Genomic DNA, 20,528 nt, shown 5'->3' with positions numbered 1-20,528 from the left:
TCGAAACAGCACAGCAACAGGGACCGTCCCCGAGTTTCTGATTGGATTGTACGCTTGTTTGACCAGCGATTGGTTGCCTTGTTACAGTAGGTAGTGTTTGATGACTACGTCTATGACAATAGGATAATAACACAGACCTATTCAAGAGTTCGACAAGACCTAATTAGACCAAATCTTGTGTAATTTTAGGCTATGATAGCGTAGCTTCCGTATTATACATTCATAATCTTTTCTCCATTGTCCATCTTTCTACAATATAGAATATCATACCGTTTGTTATATCAGGAACAGATCATGTCTGAATGATTGTGCATTTATGTGACACGCAACGGTGACATGTGCAGACTTGAATTCCTTCGATCTCCACCAAACGTGCCCGTGAACAGATGGAAACGTGCTTGGCAAACATGTGCTGCCGGCTGTTGTGACAGCAGGGTGGAGTATTTCGGTCAAAGAGGAAGCTAATACTGCTAAGTGACCTTATTCACCCACCTTATTTTCATTCACTCGCAATCCATATCCACACCAGGATTCTTATGACACAGAAAGCCTAAATAAAGAATACATCCTTGATTTATAGCCTACCCGGAAAATATGTAATTTGATAAGCAAAATTTGCTGACGCTGCTGACTTGGCAGACACACAATGTAGTCATGCGCACAGGCTGTATGGTCCTGACCCTAATACTGAATCAAGTGATGTTTGAGACCCAGAGAGACGACGAAACGTTATACTTGTATTTTTTGGTTAAGTTTGCTCTCATCTAGGTGTCTTCACTGAAAGTACATTTGTTGAAATGACAGTGCGGTTAATGGACATACTGCGCTGAGAGCAGATTGTCAAGTCACCAGTCCTGTGAGGAACATTTGTATGGCAGGAGTGAAAAAAACAAAACAAAACAAACAACAACAACAACAACAACGACAAAAACGATCACCAGCAGATCATATACAGTGTTAACAGAATTCTTACACACTCCTAAAGCCTCTCAACATTATCAGTTTCCTTACAAGACATTATTGTAGTTTTCATGGCTCATGTTGAGTAACTATTCATAGGATGAAATATAATGTTAGTTTAATTTCTTTTCTATCTTCCTTGTTATTTCCCTGTGAGATTTATCTTGAGCCATAATGGTAAGTTATGATTTAGTGCAAGTCACAAGAAAGGGCTTGATCTTGCTCCATAAGTCTTCTAACTATGCCTGGCATGATGTCAACGCCCAGGTGATATTGTTAAATTCTCTTTCACAAGTTAAACTTGATTAAAAGAGTGATTGTGTGGAGGGTGGAGCTTATCCTCAAAGTCAGTCAGACAAGGATTTTCCTTTGGTATAGTGAGTTTTTGTGATATGCTCCTGGAGGAAGTGACCCAGCTGATTACTGAGCATCAGATCTAGGACAGTGGTCACCAAAGTTGGTTGTGGGAACAAACCCGGGACCCTGGCAAGATGGTAAAGAATATACAGATTTCTGTATGATTTCATTACTGGTACTTAACTTCAAGTACAGGCCAGTCTGTTATTACAGACAACTGTAAACTAAATTAAATCAAACAGTATAAGCTCAGATGAGGGCCTGTAACCTACTGGGCTTCTATTTTTGGGTCATGGATATGATACAGCTAGGATAGTCCTAATTTATGTATTTGGGTCACAGCATGCCCGTTCCCAACCCCTCCAGCAGTAATATGACACTCAACCCGTGATGACGCACCATGCCAGTGCTTTCCAACACAGAGCAGTGTGTCTGGCTGAAGTAGTTCAACCTCTGAGGAATGTGTTTGTGCAGTCTGCTGTACTTTGCCCTGCCCCTTACTTGGAATACTTACTGACTGCCTCACAGAGTTCCAGGAAAAACAATCTAACAAGCAGGATGTAGACTTGGCTGAGCACTGATGAAGCCGACGCCATTATCACATGAAATCAAAGCGTCCGTGGCTTTTCTTACAGGTACTTAATCATTGAATTGATTGACACATTCAATTACTACCTAAATGGCAGTGAATGGGGAGAGGCTTTTAAATTAAGTGAGACTCTTATCAGTGATGGACTTCGCCCAGGGCCATTTTGATGTCCTGCTTATGATGGGACGTTCAGTTCCACGTCAACAGGTTTTGCAACAAACAGGTCACACCAGTTTGATCAGAATGCCTTGAAAGATTTGGTTTACTTCTCCCGTTGTTCCACTTGTAGACCTCAAAGTGACTGAAGTAAGGCTTCACGTCCCAGAATAATCAAATGTGAACATATGTATTCATTATGACTGTTTATTTTCTCTTAACCTACAGAATGGATCTCGTCAAACATACAGGGGGATGCCACTGTGGGGCTGTTAGATTTGAAGTTTGGAGTTCCCCTGACCTTCACGTTTTCCAATGCAAGTACGGATATTAAATTCAATAATATCTCACTTGATTAATCATGGTTGTCCAAGACTTGTTATTTTAGATATAAAATAAATTGGTAGTCTCCTGCCAGATAATGTCATTCTGACACTGAAGCCACATTTTTAAGTTTGGGTAGAAAAAATATTTATCCTGAAACTATCATCCTCATCAAATCATGTTATGCTTGTACACTTTTAGTAAATGAATATGAACTGATGTGTGTCTTTGTGTCTCTCCAGCTGTAGCATCTGCACAAAGAAACAAAACCATCACTTTATTGTTCCACAAAATCTCTTCAAACTCCTACAGGTAATAAGAAAAGACTTGGATTCAATTTAACTTACAAATCAGTAGAGCATTGTTAATGACTAAGGATTATGTTTTCTTCCCAGGGATCAGAAAATCTGACCACATACACGTTTAACACTCACGTTGCTAAACACACCTTCTGTAAAACCTGCGGAGTTCAAAGTTTCTACACTCCTCGCTCCAACCCTGATGGATACGGTATGACCTCTAACTGCTGACACAAGACAGTCACACCACTCTCATGTGGTGTAAACTTATTTCATCATCCTGCTGTGTTTACCCCAAACTAACCAACCTGGTCTGCCCTTTAATGCCCTGGATTTATGGTATTTGTAGAAAACAGAAATGTTCACAAGGAGAGATAAATGGTGTATGTTGGATTACAGTGATGTCAGGAAACCACTCTTGAAAAGTAACTAACCAACAATTTGTCAGTGAAATATGCTGGAGACAGTGAGCTGTATTGGTCAGGGGTTAATCAACGAGCTGTCCTTTTCATCCCAGGTGTCGCTCCACACTGTCTGGACCCAGGCACTGTCCGCAGTGTCACGGTGGAGAAGTTTTGTGGGGAGAAGTGGGAAGACAGCATGCAAGCTCACAAGACCATCAGAGACATGTCTAAACCTGCAGCAGACACAGCTGAGAGAAGCTAAATAACACCACTGTGATACATGAATCAAAGTTCTTTTTAAATCAGCTCTATACCAGAAAAAAAATGGACAGTATCTTTGAAATTGTGCGATGAAAAATAAAGCTCATTTACAGATTCACACAACAGTGTTGTTTTTATACAGTGTAATGACTCAAAACAATCAAACCAAGATGTTTCTGTAGAAAAAAAAGGCATAAAAAGTTTCTGTTACTCTTATTTCACAGTTATTGTCGTTTCATTTATGCCAAGTGCTTATGAAAAAATATTCAGGCTGCTTTAGCCGACAAAGTGTTGAAGAAATCTCTGTTCACTGTGAGCAAAGCAGCTTATCGGATTTGTAAACAGCTACTAAATTCACTCCCATCACAGTATTCAAATAGTAGGCAGCGCAATACCAAGAGTAACAATCAGTGCAACTGGATGAGACTAACTTAATAGATCTTCAGGTTCTTTGGTCCTTGTGGGATGATTCGGAATGTGTTTACGAACATGTACCGAGAGAAGACGATGTAGAGGTAACGAAACCACAGGAGTTGGGTGCGATGGCAAAACATGGCATCCTGAAAAGAAAAGGGACTTGTGTGAGACGTTATATAACCCATACCGTGACAGTATGAGATCTCATTTAACTGCCAGTGGTGCTCAAAGTCCGGTGCTCAGTGTCAATGTAATTTCTTTATATAATATTAGCTTGATGAGGCAAAATTTCAATCCTCAACTCCTCACGTTTCTTTTTCCGAACTTTATCTCCACTTTTACCTCTTCAGCACATATACTGTATATACCCTTGATACATTGTGCTAAAAACAAGTGACAAGTAGACCATGACACGTCTTTGCCAACAAAGTCTATTTGGAGGATTACTTTGGCTCGCCCGTAGCCCCATGGGCCTATAAAGCAGCAGAGACGTGAGGGCAGCAGCCAGCTGAGGGGAAGCTCCAGGAAGGAGATGTACTTCCTGAAGAGGCCAACAGTCATCAGGGAGAGCAAACAGCAGTCTGGGAGAACAGACAGAGACCCAGTTAGCTGTTAATATGTTAAACATTCACTACAGCAGCAGACAGTAAACCAGGCCGTTCACTGTTCTATTTCTAATGTTGTTATTGTGAAGAAACATCATGTCACCGAAATATGAACATGTACGTCTTTAATACACTTAGGCTGTTGTAACAAAGTCAAAGAAAGACTGGCTAACCTGATCAGCCAGGTGAGGAGGCTTACTACAGTCACGTTGGGCCTAATTCTCTGCCACCTCCCCCAGAGGCTACAGTAAGACCAGTCAAACGGGTGAGGTGCAAACGGCTGGCAATATACAACCAAAGAGTATGAATAATGAGGCGCCTGCTGTTTTTGCACACAAAGGAGGGCGAGGCAGACTGAGGTCATTTTGTTCGAGAAATAGTGTGTGTTTGCTGCGGCCTGAGACGATAATGTCTTCCTGCCATTCAATCGCATAGTGCAACCGTTGAGATCTCTTATATGATTAACTACGAGGGCCTGCTCTGGTTGTTTCTTATCATGCTGTACACTCACTACACGACCACATTAATGTGGGTGTGCTGTGTGGGCCTTGTTTACCAAACTAGCACAATAATGAGCTCTCAGCCTGTTGCAACATGTTGCCTCCTCTCTGTCCTACTTTGCCTTTCACATTCTGTTAAGAAATTACCCCCCAATCATATGACCTTTCAGAAGGAACCAAATGTAAAAATGTGGTCTATCTGGGTTGAAATTAAAAGAGAAACTGACATACATTGAGTGTGCCTGGAAAGTATTGATGTAATGACACAGATTTTAAAATCTGCAAACAATGCAGAGTTAGAAACGTCATGTGTAGTTTCAGGGCACACAGTTGAAAAACAGAAAGGCTGATGTTTTTTGATGTCCAGATGGCCTAATGCTGCCACCAGCAGATCGAAATGTATTGAGGAGACGCCCGACTCCTGCTCACCCTTTAGACAGAAGAGGGCGCTGTACAATTACAAAACACCCAGTCTGAGTCAATGCTTACAGGACTTTCCAGGCTTCCCAATGTGCACAATCCAGACTGATGAGTTGGTTCTTCTTATGTTAGGACATCATTTCTGTTTTGTCTGAATGTGAGGGAGCCTGTATCTTTAGTTTAAGGTGCTACTCAGGGCTTAATGATTAATATAACTTTTGTTTGGGCACGTGTACCCAGTGTCATCGTACTTCACATATCTAGTGGAAATAGTCATTTTTCACTTTTTTAAGACTGACTCTAAATCTTAAAATAGATTGAAAGTTTTCTGTGCCAAACCTACCATTTGGTACTTGTCCAGTGGAAGCGAGATGGCTGCAAGTGGAGAGAAGAACAATGTTACCACTAAAAATGTCAAGGATGTTAATATTGTTGTCAAAGAGATGATGCAACTTACTGATGGGGTTTGTGTTGGCTTTACCTTTACATAAAAAGGGCATAGTGTGATGATTCCACTTGCCAATATGTAACCAAGATTATAGTTTTGGTTACACTTGTTACAACACAGCCCACAGAAAAGGCCATGGAGTGCTAAAGCCAAGCTACTGCTACATATCTGCCATTCTGTGTGTTTCAGGTCATGTCTTATTGAGTGTTGGAGGAACTTTTCCTGCGTGGCAAAAACACAGTCAAGTTTTCTTTTCATTTGGCATTTCCATGTGCATGCTAGCAGCTACTCTGCTAGCATGATGACAAAAACAAAACCCCCGACAACAAACCATTGAGCTTTAGATCACTGTGAAACTCGCGCACAGCCCCTCTGGCTTCCAGCCTAATGGGAATCATGAGTGATTTAGAGAGCTCACGTCAACAGATGAGGCCCACAGATTGACAGAGAGCCATATCGCAGGCTCAGTGAGGGAAAAGACCATGACTAACATGGCAGAATATTAAGGCAGCAGTGCAATATGGGGACAGCAACATACACTTCACAGTGCAAAACACATTTTTTTAAACCAATAGTCTGATGCAACTTGCTTGGTTGGCCTCTCCAAACCATAGCTGCCCTCCCACCACACCACTTCAGGGACAGGATTTACTGCTGCTCTCTGGGAGCAAAGCCGAGCGCCTCCGAGGACTCTGTTTGGATGACCTCTCAGCTATGTAACAGACCAATTCTGAAAAACATGGTGTGTGCGCGCGCCTTTGTGGGGAAACATTTGGAAAGATGGATGTTGATGTGAGGCTAAATCATAAAACACTGTCCAGTGTTTAAATCATAAAAGACTGTCCAGTGTTTTGTGGAGTGGGCGGGTTCCTGTGTGCATGTGTAAGCTGCATAATATCCCTTTGGATGGCATCCTCAGACTGAAAGTTCAGTCAGTACCTGACAGCTTTATGGATGGCTATGTGATTGGCATGGCCACTCACTCCTCTTCCATCGAAGGTCAGCACCTGAAACAACAAAATATCTCATTGTGTGGGTGAAAAGCCAGAGTCTGGGTATCTAAAAGTGAACTCAAACAAATGGAGGCGAAAACAGAGGGAGAGATTTTTCTTGGATTAGTGGAAGAGTTTCTGTGTCTGACTGTGGAGCTGCTTGGCAGCTGACAACTGATATTTAAAAACCTTTTTCTGTTTGCATGCTTGCACACCAGAGGAATCAATGAAAAAAAAAAAAATCAGGTCAAAGGGAAAGAAAAAGATCTTGACTAAAGACTTGGCTTTTGCCTTGCTCATACATATTCTACTGTGACTGTTTCTTTGCAATCAAGCATAAGCGCCCAACCACCACATATTATAAGTAACTTGTAAACTTCAAACCTCTTCATTCTTGGTGGCTTGCATGTGTAAAAGCGAGGGATTGGCATGGTGTCAGGCCAAGGAAACAATATTGTTCAGTTTAAGGGCAGGGAATGTGATCTGTAATATAGAAGATGTAGGGGCTGACATGCTTCTCCAGCCTAGTTTTTGGTCTAAGCATTTTCCACAGCTGAACCTGACAGGATGGGAGGAGACAGCATGTTTGTTTGTCTTTGATAACAAAAAGAGCCCAGCAACTACAGGACAGAGGAACCCAGCTGTGTGTAATCATCTTCCTTACAGGACTCTGTTTTTTGCCTTTGCTGCAAACATTAGACTATTTTTTTTGTCCTCATTGAGGGAGACCGGATGAAAATTCTTTGATTCTAAATTTGCCACATTCCCATTAGTTAATAGTGCAGAACTGCACTGAGGGAGATAAGGATCTCTGGGTAAATAAAGAAATTGAATGCAAACTTTCTACTGCAGCAGAGGCCATTTCCCCTCATTTTAGGGAGGTTCAAAGTACAGTCTGAGTGGGACAAAAAGAGACGGCAGCTGACGGGATTATTACACAGACCGCAGTGAAACTGAGATAATGAGCTAGAAAGCTGTGGTGCCAAAACATATAGTAAAACCAAACCAAAACAATACGTGGGTTTTATACACAGAATGGCAGGGAAACCTTTTGTTAACATCAAACAGGAAATGACAGAAAAGCCACTTTATCAGTTAGAAGTGCAGAGCTGAGCATACCATGTTGAAGGAGTGAGCTCTTATGTGCTTCACAATTACAGAAGAGACCAATGAGACCCTCCATTCGGCTTTGGGGTTGTCTGGAAGATCTCTGGGGGGCAAAGAAAGGGACTCTGGTTATCCACCAAGTTACAGTAATATTACAACAGTGTTTTACTGAGATACAGGAGTGCATAGTTTCTCTATTGCAATCTCACAGCAAATGAAAGTCAAGAACATTCGACACAACAAAAGCATGCTGGGTGTTTCTTAGCCTGAGCAGTCTTATTCCTTTCCGAGCGCCAGATTTTGAGAAAAGGCTGTTGCGGAATGCAAACATGAGCGAGTGCTGGGAAGTCTGGGGGTTAAGGGTCGAAGGCCGTTAGCATCGTGTTCATCTGAAACCACAGCCTGGAGACAGCACGGAGCATACATCGAACATTACACTTGGCCGGCCCGAGCTCTTCGCCTACGACACATGCATAAACTCCCTTTCTGGCAGAAATAATCGCTGATTTTTTTCCCCTCTCTGTTTAGAAAATAAAAGCATTGCTTTCTATGTTCCCCTTGAACTCGAGAGGAACCAGGCACAAAAAACAGAGGAAGAAAAGATCTCTGAAATCTACTCAGGCAGACTCCAATATGAGTTGGGTCTGCACAGTTCACATTAAAAACTAAGTCCTGAGGGTTGCACTTGGAGTGCAGTGGATCCAGTCTGTTCACCCGTTATCACCTCTCGGCTTTATGTTGATCAGAAACACAACTACTAAAATACAGTCACATGATATGACAGATAATCAGAGAGATCAATGACGTGACATGTTGTTGTTCTCTTGGGGTAGCACATGAGTGGTGCCAGTGACAGCGCGTGCATGCATGTGTATGTATATATAAGTGCATAAAGTGGGGGTAGGCGTCGGGGTGTGTCAACAGTTGTTGCCCTCCCCCTCGCTACTAACAATGACCCAGGACAGTTGAGCTCGAAGAGGGAAGTGATGGATTAGGCCACAGATCTATTGGCTTCCAGTCATGTGAGGGTCAGGCTTTGGAGTAAGGGGTGGTGCGGTGTGGTGGGGGTCGGCCATGTCACGAGGGGTGTGTGTGTGTCAGGAGTTCAGACATAGTTTAAAACTGAAAGAAAATTGTGGAGTGAATGCGCAACTGTGACACTTTGATACCAGTAAAATATCATCAGGGCTCTGTGCTTGCGTGTGTGTGTGTGTGTGTGTGTGTGTGTGTGTGTGTGTGTGTGTGTGTATTTGGAGTAGGATGGTGCTGTGAAATGGAATCTTATTTAAACCACACACACAAACACAGAAGCCTAATGTCCTCATTTCTGATGTCTGCTTTATACTGAAAGCTCATAAAAACAAGTAGAGGATTTTGTAAGAATTTGGCCACATAGCATGAATGTTAAGTATTGAAATATCTTACCAAGCTCACAGCTTGGCTACACTCTAGCCCTATTTGTGTTTTTAATGTGCATTGTTTTCCCCTCTGCTGCATTTATTCATTTATTATTATAGACATTTTGCCTTAACAGCCTGACAACCACAGCTAAGCACAAGCCTGAAAGGAGGGGGTGAATAAAAAGAAAAATGAACAAAAGATATAAGACACCTGACCTTTCTCAAGCAGGATGTAGGCTGAGTGTCAGCTTCACCATGGCAACAGTGCAAAATGTCCTAAAGTAACCTCCACAGCTCCCCCTTTGTAGCTTGTGCATGTGGACGTCTAATTGCTTGCAGGCATCTGTATGCAGTTGTTGAACTTTGGCCCAGTGAGGGGATTCTGTGTGTGTGTGTGTGTGTGTGTGTGTGTGTGTGTGTGTGTGCGCGTGTGTGTGCGTGTGTGTGTGTCAGAGAGGGCTTGTTTAGTCTGGTCACATGGACCACAGGCCTGTGAAGCTGCCAAACTTCTGTCCACACAGTCAGATTATATGTCCTGCTGGGAACGGTTGAGATGCCACTACAAACTGACTGTACGCCTACAATATCCCACCGTAATAAAGCAGTTACAACTATAGTTACAACACCAATAGACACATTTTTCACATAGATTTAGAGACATTTGTGGTTGCAGGTTATGCCAATATTCACTAATGCTGAGGTAATTAACAGTCATGAAAACAACCATGGAAACAATGCTGTTAACCATGGCACTAATGCTATTTGTGTTGTTTTGAAAGTAAGTTGTGCAGAAAAAGAGCAATCTAAAGTGACAGTTTATTGTTGGCTGCAGGACTCAGTAAATGGGAAAAGCAATTGTTTGATTATGCAGAGGCCAGTGTGTGCCGGTGACAAATGCATCTGGGATAAAGGCACAGCCAGAGGTCAGTGGCAAGGCTGGAACATCTCACCACTATTTACTGCGCACTGCCATGTGCTTATAAAACAGCTAGCGCTATTTTTACGGCTGATCAATGTATATTTAAACCATGTGTGGGGACAGCGTGTTACTGCAGCGAAAACGGCTTTCCTTTCCAGAAGAAAAGAGCTGAGCTCTTTGTTTACATGTAGACAGAGAATTACATTAATCCAATAAAAAACAAAAGCTTTCAGTTTGTGATTTACTTCTGAGTAAAGATTTATTTCACTAAACTATATCTGAAGTATGTTATCATGGGCAGATTAAAGCTAGAAAGGAATGAGGTGTGTGAGATAGAGCGTCTTCAGTTCAGTCCGCTGGATAATGTAATGAAGAAGTGGGATGGTTGGGTTTGTGCAGTGAGCAGCTATAATCGAGTCCAGGGAGCAGACAGAGGTCAAGCCAGTGCAAGTGCAGAGGCAGCAGAGCGTGCACCGATCGAGCTTGATCACAAAGGCCCCAACATGCACTGGGGCCCCAGATACTGTCAACACAGCTGTCCTATTCAGTGAGCATTAAAGGGAAAATCCTATTTTAAAACAGAATTCATGTGTTATTCCTGCTATTCCATAGGCTATGGTTGTTAGTAAGTAAGTCTCATCCAGATCTGTCCTCATGACACACAACCCACACTGTGCGCCACGCTTTTGTTGTGAAATTGAGACTTTAGCCTGAAAATGAAAGTCCAGTGGATCGAGTGTATCACACTACCCTGATGAATGAGATGACAGTTCATAGTCAGCCCATACTGCAAAAATACATCTGAACATTCATCATCATTCAACATTTTACCAAGTTTGACAAGATCTTGATGTCACACACGACAATGTCAATCAAAGGTGTTCTGTGGGGTTTTCTTGTAAAAAACAAAAGTCATGCTTATATTCAGCTTCACTGACCACCATTGTGCATATCCTCGAGATCATAAATCATTCACAATTTTTGAAGCATTTTAAATTCAGCATTGTTTACGTCTATGGTAGCTAGTTTGCACTCTTCTTCTACACTGCCTTTTCTGGAAAATTTGAGCAAATCTTTGGTGTGTTACCGCTGCCTGTGAATCAGTGTAATAATGTGAAACCATTGGCAGGACTGTGCATCGTGTCACCTGCCTGCACAACACCTCATGTGCCTGCATGACATGAACAAAACAGAACAACGGCTCCACAACACTGCTAGGTCAAAAGCTCCTCTGGGAAACTTAGATTCAGAAATAAGATATAGCTTGTTTAAATACTGTGCCAGGAAGACATTAACTGAAGTGTCATTACATGACCAAATGACACTTTTTCCACATTTTTTTTTTTTTTTTTTGGCAACTGAACAAGTGTCATGGCTGACTTTCTGAAGCACAGCTCACTTCGTGGTTTGTGTCTGCATTGGCATACAAATCTCAGTTCTTGAGCCACGGTACTCATTTTCACAGATCTTATGCTTGTTTTAGACTTGGCATAACCGTTCATGACTTCATTGAAAGCCTTCTAAATGCGAGAGATTTGTCTGGAGATCAGTGCAGAAACTACTGCATATGAGCTGCCCTCACCTCCAGTCATCCTTGTCTTACCCATTATCCATCTAAACTCTACATGAGTTTGTATGAAAACCACACAAACACTGGTTTAGTCTCTGCAGTTCTATAACACAGACGATTCCCAAACTACTGAGGTGACACGAACATCCAAAATCGAATGTTTTTCTCCATTTCCTGTACAGCTTCCTCACTGACAGCAGCTTGGGAGGTTAATGCAATGAAAGCAGTTTTCAATGACAAAATATTGGAAATAATAAAGAATGAAATTGAACTTTGCAATGATTTTCCTACAAAACACTTGATGTACAAGCTATTTGAGATGGTCAATGAGCCTTAAATTATTTATCTAGAGGTCCTCTCTATACAACCACACAACAGTGCATGCTTACAACTGTCCTGTTAAGATCAATATTTTGGAGAAGACTGACATAGAGTTGTGTGCTTATATAAAATGACTGTGTTTAGTCGTCCTGTAAATTCATTTTTTCAGCTGTTTCTTGGACATGTACGCACATATTAAGCAGCAACCTCCTGGGCTGGAAATTTAAGCCAATGTGAAAGCGCCAAAAACTGCAGTTCCTCAAATGGCCACTTGAGGCTGCCTTCAAAAGCGAGTCAATTCCCATGTCAACATGTTAACATGCCCAACTTTACAGCAGAATAACATGTTCAGAGCCTGAAACAAAGCAATGATTTGGTCTCGAATATCTTGCCGCTGCCTCAAATAGTCATTAGAGGACGTGCGGTTTTTGGCACTTACACATTAGATTTTTCAGCCCTGCACGTTGCCGTTTTGGATAAAAAGAAACACCTCATAGGGCTTTTGTTTCTATTCAAATTTTCTAGTTTCTATTGTCTGCCAACTTTTGCAGTGCATCTTTTTCTTTCCTTGTGCACAATAAAATGACCAGTAAGGAAAAACGGGAGAGGTCAAGTCAAGGATGTACATCTACACATACTTGGGCACAGAAGGTTAAGAGCAAAGCCAAAGTGTGGCTAGCCATGAACAGACACACAAAGAGAAAAACTGTTTGGAATGACCCACATTAGCAGTGCTCAGAGCTTTGCAAAAACGTATCCCACAGCCATTGGCAGTTGGCTTCGGCAGACATGGACAAGAGGAAGAGGAGGAGGGGTGGAGCAAGAGGAAGAGAGCGAGAGAGAGACTCTCAAAGTGCTGATTAGGTGTGTGTTTTGGGCAAACAACAGAATACACAGAAAGGGAAAACGGGCTACACTCCAGTTCAGCAGAAGTGCAGACAGTACTAAGATCAAAGTTCAGTTGTATTCTGTGTGCACAAGATGATAAAACTGTGAAGTCTGTGCATTTGTGTATAAACACACACACACACACACACACACACACACACACACACACACACACACACACACACACACAGATCTCTGGGGCAGACAACCTGGGCAGGCTGCCAGCTTATTACTGTGAGTTCCAGGTTAGTGCTAGAGTTCATGCAGCTCTCCCGGTGAGCCAACATGTAGAGACTCACATGTAGGCAGCCCTGCACTTCTTGGAAACTCAAAACATTTACAAGGGAAGCTGCAGGATTGATCCATAGGAAAAAAAAAATAAAAAATCACCTTTCACCACTACTTTCTCTGTAACTTGACCTTGCCAATAGCCACAGCCTGGGACTGAAAGTCGTACAGCTGCATCAACAACAAAATATAGGAGAAAACAGAAGAGCGAGCTCCACAAGAATTTGGACAACAAAATCTCCGAAGTTTTGGCTCCCAGTTCTGCTCACAGCTCTGAATGTGAAACGACAATGGCTATGAGTGAAGTCTGTTTTAATTTGAAGGCAGTTACAGCCACATTGAAAGAGTTACAGCTGTTACGATACATCATTTACAGCATTCCATGGTTACAAATATTTACTCCGCAGAGTGAAACACTTTCATTAGCTGTCAAGCATTGAGAATTATGTATTTGCGTTCATAGTACTCTGAGATGCTAATTTCCTTCCAGAGCTCCACAAGAGAACTGTTGGGGAACTGAGAAGAGAGCGCACCCTTCATTTCACCCTCTACCTCTGAGAAGCACATATGCTCAAAGGTTTTAGAACACTAATCAAAGCTGAACTGGTAAAAAATACCACGCAAGTCAGTAGTTTAATTTAGTCAAGAAGAGAAAAGTAATGCCATTTGCGTAAGAGGCAAATCCCTACAATGAATAATGTTAATCAGCCCTATGGACGTCCACATGCACCCAATTTCCCCTTAGGGATCACGGACATTGACTTATCCATTGTGACTGCTCAAACGGGTTGATAGACTGCTCAGGACATACAAACAATACAGGCATAATCAAAAACTATAGTTGGACAGCTTTTTAAAATTTCATGTTAGTAAACAAAAACATTGTCCAAGTTTGCTGAAATTACAATTTCAAAAGTTGATTGACTATACTAGTTAGAGATGTATATATAAATAGATACTGCGTGTAGATATACACTATACTGTAGACAGATCTATAGATATATTGATGTCAGTTGGGACTTTTAAAACTGTTTAGTGGGCTCCATGTCACACAGGGAGGACCTATCACTGCCTCTGTGACCTATTCTGTGACACAGAGCTAATACATCAGGCCAGGCTAGATCAGGTCTGTTGTAGTGAGAATGGATAAGTGTGATTTGTAGTCAACTCTGTATTTGTTCTGATAAACACTGGCTGGTAGGCGGGGGAGGGGACTGATGGGCTCCACAGGCAGTCTGACTCCTGAACTGAAGGGAGCAGAAGTATATTGTGTATATAAGTGTGATTTTTTTTTTTTAGTGAACAATCAGCCTCAGTTTTAAATCAGATTCAGAGTCAACCATGGACAAGAATAGTACAAACATCATCAATACACAAATCTATTCAACAGTGCAAAATTCTCAAAGTCAGCGCTTTCAACATTAAAGGCACACAATTGAAATGTTGTAATGTGCATGTTGTGTGTTTGGTGCAGATGGCTGCTTACTTATGGTCTAATATGGTGATTCTGGAGTCTGGTATCCCCAACACGGCACAGCTGTTGAGAAGTTCTTGTTTACGCTGAGCTCCTTGATTGTAGTAGTTTCCTGTATAATATTCGGAAGACACATTAAGCTATTGATGTACCGCAATGAGAGGAAAATCTATATACAAGTCTAAATTCTGTGAGATTCTGTCTAAGTGCAATTTGAAACATTCTTAATAATTCTGAAATATCATATTTTCTGAAACTGTGTAGTAATGGCCCTCTAACCTCAGCTAAGTTGGACCTAAATGCAAAAGTGTTGCACGGATGTGAAACATGTTTAATTCATGTTTTTAATGGCATTACAAGCAATGCCACCTTTTGGAAATCGGGTGGGTTGGTTGACAAGGGTTGATGCCTTGACTTTATTACCCAGAAAGGGTGAGTGTGGATGAACGTTGAAAACCCTCAAATTTGTGTGATTTTCATATATTGTATTTTGTACATTGACGACCTTTACCCGGCTTCCTTTGATATTCATGTATTACCTAAAATTCAACAGCTCTTGGCCTTATAAAATCTTTTCAAAACTTAACTGGAAAAAGCCCGGTCGTCTTTTTTAACTCTTTCAATAGCTGACACTGGAGGGTGATTTGGTCTCTAATATATCACAAGTAACAAGTAACACCGGCAAACAACTTTCTGAATCCTGATTCCAAGATATTTTATTATGCAGACACAGCAGAAATGGTTTTCAGCTTGATCTATTTTCAGTAGCCTTGGTCGTGTGCTGGCAACAATATTTTTCATATGAAAAATGAACAAAGGGCTTAATCTATCAGCATAATGCTGTCAGTTATTTAATCAGACAGTCACCATATATACGGTATGTATGTTTTGTTGTGATTAGTGGTTGACCAAGGGACGCCACTGTTTTGGGAGAGCTGCTGTTTCATTCAAAGGCAATCTAACTTTTAGGTTTTGTTAACGGTTTTCGGTTAACTCTCATGGGTCAACCATATAGCTAAAACTAGCTAACGTTAGTTAGGAGCAAGCCCATTAATCAAGAATTATTTCAGTCTCTTTACATTGACTTCTTAATGTCGTTTATGCAAACAATAGTGTGCTATCACCGTACCTTCAGACAAACACAGCAAATGCACGCTGGCATTTAATTCAACGAGTCGTAGGATCGCTGGCGCGAAGAACATACATTCATCATCCGGATGCGCAGTTACAAACAGAGCTTTGACATCAGCGCCTTTTGTTTCTCTGCTCGGTGAAACGTTCATTAAATGTGCCAACGTCTTCACCAAAGTTCGCCGATGTCGACAGTACATGCATTTTATCCAAACCAAATAGGATAAAACTATGAAGATAGCCAGGTAAACACTCATTATTTTGACCGCTACCGTAAACAATCCGTGTAAAGACAAGAGTCTGACAAGTCGATGGTTCCACATAAAAAAACATACATGCAGTCTGTCTGACATAGCAAACGTCACCCATTTTTTAGAAAATGCATTAAGTATCATAAGTAGGTCCAACAAAGCAATTGCTGCCCACTTTAAGTCTCTTAGTAGTGTGTTTTATTTACTTGGAGACATTGTCGATTTCTCAGCTCGTTTGGTTTTTATTGACTTATTAAGAAATTAATAAGATACAGAACAATTGGCTTCTTCGAGTAAAGGGGACATGGAAAATCCAAAAGAAAAATATACAAATCAAGCCAAATTTGTGTTTCTGAAAAGTGAAAATTGCAAACACCAGGAACATTACCCTGTTGGAGGGAACTATTTCGCTGTCACACTGCATTGTCCTTGCAGGTGTATAAAAATCCAAATTTTAAAATGTAAGTATTTATGAAATGAGAGAGATAACAGTCCTCTTACTTTGTAAAACTACAAATTATAATTTTTGGTACATACACATAAGTTGAGGACTGCCAGTACCCCGCGGACTTAACCGTGTAAGGACAATTTATTTTGTCCCGTCAGGACATCGACCGACAAATGCGGCGCAGCCTTCAGTCTGCCTAGTCGTCCACAGCTCGCAACCCGCGGATTTACAATCAACAATTGAGTCACAATTCTGCTCAGGGATATCTTTCTCTCCCATCGGTATATTTCCTAAATATGAGGTGAGTACAAATCGCTCATATGCAGTAGAACAACATGTCTAATTAGCACGCTATTTAAGCGCCCCGGTCTACGCTGAAAATCTGCCTTGCAAGATGGCGACGTGGTTGAGAATTCAAAGGTGAAATACGGGCTAAGTTAGCTAGCTAGCGACAACAACATCATCTCAAACGTCGTGTTGTCACACAGAAGTGTAAAACTAGCTTATGCTTTCAAGGTGACGTTATCACAGTTGTGCATGTTTTTGGTGCATTTCCGGAAAAGCTCTGTTGTGGAAATAAACCCATCCCCCAAGATAAGCTACAAATCCAATTCCGTTTATATGACAGTATGGTGTTAAACGACAACAATAACAACACACAACAACAGCATTTCTTCTTTACAGGCTGTGTATGAGGCTATGAAGTTCACCATAACTACAGGTTTTGCACAGAAATCTTCAGAGGGACCATTGAAAGCGATATGTACAGTGAACTTTACAAAGCAGTTTACCGTGAAACGACGAAAACTGACCAAAAGTAATGTAATTTCTATGACCTGCATGAAACTGCATCCCTTAAACCACGCCGGAAAATACAATTAAAGGCTGCTGAAATGGAAACGACAGAGGCAGGGGAACACCCAGGAGCGAACGCAACGTTACTGTAGCCAGTTTCTTTCATCTGCATCAATGTTCCATGCGAAAAGAGGTGAGAGAGATATAACTTTGACTGCACTTTGAAAAGGTCCACGAAAAATATTTATCATGGATTTAGTTAGTTATTATGAAGTTAGTTGTTATGGATAATCTGGTCCCTGACCAGGGCTGCAACAACTGGCTCTGATGGTAAGCATGTTAGTGTTATCCTGCTTTCTCAATTACTTTGAATAATGGAAAGATGTCGTGCTAAACGGGGAGGATGCCGTGGCACGGCCTTGAATACAGGAGGTATGTTTTTTACCCCCTTCTGTCTTCATTGTGAGCACAGAGGAACAAATAATGTGTTTGTGATACTTGGAGCTATACTGTCAAGAACTGTTGTTTGCGAAGGAGCAAAACCTCACTTGAAAGACAAAATCCCTCCTGGCAGCATCGGTGCAACAGTTTTTGTTTCCTGTTTCATTGATTGTCAGGCATACTGGTAAATAACAGCTCGTCACCTCAGGTACAGATCGAGTCCCTAATTTATAAGCCAGAATTTTATTCCATTCAGCAATGCTCTGAATTTAAGTAGACTGGCCAATTATTTTTTGACGTATCAATTCAGCTGAGGTGTCAGAACACTGTAGGATCAAACTAAATCAAAGTTGGATACATAGTATAGTAAAGCATAAAAGGTAGTTGCTGGTTGTAACATTTTGAGGCAGCAGAAGTGTTTTCTTGTTGACACTTTGCTTGAACTGATTTGATTTTCCTTAAGGTGTGCCTCAAAGGTGCTGCTGAAAATCCTGCTTAGCCTCATATAGATTTAAGAACCAGATTCAGAACCCACCTGGCCTTTGGTGTTGTGTAGAAGGCGTGGGACAAGACGTTTATTACTGCTTTTATGGGTTACAGTGTTATAATTCAAAGCCATGTCCTTTTAAATAGGAATGGTAAATATAATAACAGCTCTTTACGTCATTGTTAAAAAAAACAGAACAAAAAGCAAACATCTGCAGTGGCTGTGGCGTCGTTTCATCAAGACACTGATGATATTTTTAGTATCATTTCTTAAAACGTGAAAGTGGATTACGGATTCTGGGACCCACTAAACTCTGCGGCCTGCGGATTGAAAAAAATGAAATAACAGCTTCCCACCTTGGTTATGGTGGCAGTGGTTGTAGCTGTTCCAACCCTGAAGTTACCATCACAAAGTGTTGGCATGGCGGTCAAGCTATAAATCTTACGGACGTAGAAAAAATGTTAGAGCCCGCAGAACACAGAGTCATGCAGTGGATCCCTTTGAAGAATGACAAAGAGCCCAAAAACATCAACATGCAGAAACCTCTCCTGTGTGTATGTTTGGTAGCACATTTTTGATACCTGTAAATATATCAGACCAAATACGAAATCTGTGTGTTCAGTTGCAAAATACTGATATATCAGGTGTCTGAGTTTTTCTATTTAGAAAACAGACATTCGTCATGAAGTGTTTTGATGCTTCCTGGCTCTGTGATGGGACCTGTTTTTCATACATTGCTTAACTGATTGAGGCTAACATATTAAACAGCTAAAATAAACTTGGTCATTTGCATTTAAACATTCATGTTGGTTGGATTGCTCTGTTAATCTTGGATAAAATTCAGATTAGATAACAATGGGGTGTCATTCTAAAGTAATGGCAACATGAGTGGAACGTCAAAAATGTCATCACTGCTCATATGATTGGTTGGCATGACATGTAAGGTTAGAGACGGCACCTTTTTATCTCAGCTATGTAGCAGACGTTAATTAAAGACTGGAATTTTTCCAGTGAAAACAATATTCCACCTGTAAAATGACACCCTGTCAGTAACTTTAATAAACTACAGACTGATTGTCAGAAATGGATATTCAGACTAATAATTTGCTGTCATGTTTCATGTGCAAAATATGTTTTTGAATAAAATTGGATTATTGGTAGTTTTCAGATAGCCCACTAGACTCTCATAGTGGTTTAAACCACCTATTGATTTTAGCATTGAATTACAGATGCCATTTGGATTTGTTATTTTTTTATTGTATCAGTTCGATTGGATTGGATTGTATTTTCAGACCACATATAGAAAATAAATTATGTCTATTATGTAACTAAAGAACATCTTTTAACTATGAATAGCTGGTGATTCCATTAATAATTGACTTAACAGCTGAAGTACATTTTATGTTTTGAACATCATCTTGTTTCATGAATTGCATTCATGCAAATGTTTTCCATAGTGCATAATGATGTCTAAATTGTTTGTTATTGACCTAAAATGAGTACGTGCAAAATCCTTGCTAGCAAAGTTTTTGAGGATATGTTTTAGTGGTGGACCGATAAGGGTTTTTCACTGGCCGATGCCAATATTTGGAGAGCAGGGGCTGATGGCTGCATCTGATATAATTCAACAAAACAAATGAGACACAATTGCTTAATTTAAATGAGCTTTTATTCAACAATAATGTATTATTCACGGATTTGAATTAAGTAAATTTAAATATTTGAAAATAAAAAATATGCATTGGCTCTGACATTACTGACAGACATTTTTTGTTTAATTGGCTTCATGAGTGCGGGTGCCGATTATTTCAAAATGCCAGATAATGGCATGATTAACCGGTCTAGTACTAATGCTTATATTCAATGTGTCTGCAAAATGTTCGTTGTCAACTAGTTTTTTCCAACAATACCCACCTTTGGAAGGAGATGATCTAAATGTTTGACAGATGGAGCAAATTTAATAAAAAGGTTCAGATAATGTAGCCATATTGGACTAAGCCTATATTTTTCCAGATTGTAACTTTTAACATGACAGCAGCTACACATACATCATAAACATCTTTTTAAAAAATCCAGGCTAGATATCAATAATAATATATATAACAAATGATCAACAGTCAAATCAGGTTAGTCAGTCGACTGTTCTTGTAGAACAGGCCCCTGTTCTTTCCACCCACATGAAGCTGTTTTGGTGTTCCCAGAGCTGTGGCTGCATATTCTAAAGTTGTTTTTATGTACCAGTTGTTCCAAGATCATCCTTGCACTTCTTGTTTAAA

General features: G+C 40.7%; 3 protein-coding genes across 6 annotated transcripts in view; 2 read left to right on the top strand and 1 right to left on the bottom strand.

The window, feature by feature from the left end:
* Nucleotides 1–23: 23 nt before the first annotated feature.
* Nucleotides 24–3,493, top strand: cenpv (centromere protein V). The gene is made up of 5 exons (XM_041952422.1): nt 24–86; nt 2,291–2,383; nt 2,629–2,698; nt 2,782–2,896; nt 3,203–3,493. The coding sequence occupies exons 2-5, from the start codon at nt 2,292–2,294 to the stop codon at nt 3,349–3,351; spliced, it is 426 nt and encodes a 141-aa protein (XP_041808356.1). The 5' UTR covers nt 24–86; nt 2,291; the 3' UTR covers nt 3,352–3,493.
* On the bottom strand, nt 2,173–16,096 carry pigl (phosphatidylinositol glycan anchor biosynthesis, class L). The gene is made up of 7 exons (XM_041952420.1): nt 15,829–16,096; nt 14,712–14,811; nt 7,852–7,942; nt 6,680–6,747; nt 5,636–5,667; nt 4,215–4,348; nt 2,173–3,910 (listed from the first exon to the last, which is right to left on the bottom strand). Exons 1-7 carry the CDS (start codon nt 16,085–16,087, stop codon nt 3,782–3,784), a joined length of 813 nt encoding a protein of 270 aa, XP_041808354.1. The 5' UTR covers nt 16,088–16,096; the 3' UTR covers nt 2,173–3,781.
* Nucleotides 16,097–16,709: 613 nt separating this feature from the next.
* The window catches only part of ncor1 (nuclear receptor corepressor 1), a 55,547-nt gene continuing 51,728 nt past the window's right edge, over nt 16,710–20,528 (top strand). For all 4 annotated transcript variants that reach the window (XM_041951787.1, XM_041951786.1, XM_041951785.1 and 1 more), the window contains exon 1: nt 16,710–16,830. The gene's annotated coding sequence lies outside the window, so the exon portion shown is untranslated. The remainder of the gene's footprint in view (nt 16,831–20,528) is intronic.

Source organism: Chelmon rostratus, chromosome 14 (assembly GCF_017976325.1).
Source record: "Chelmon rostratus isolate fCheRos1 chromosome 14, fCheRos1.pri, whole genome shotgun sequence".
Classification (NCBI taxonomy): Eukaryota; Metazoa; Chordata; class Actinopteri; order Chaetodontiformes; family Chaetodontidae; genus Chelmon; species Chelmon rostratus.
The sequence above is the reverse complement of the archived record's forward strand: the minus strand, read 5'-3'. Positions and strand labels throughout refer to the sequence as shown.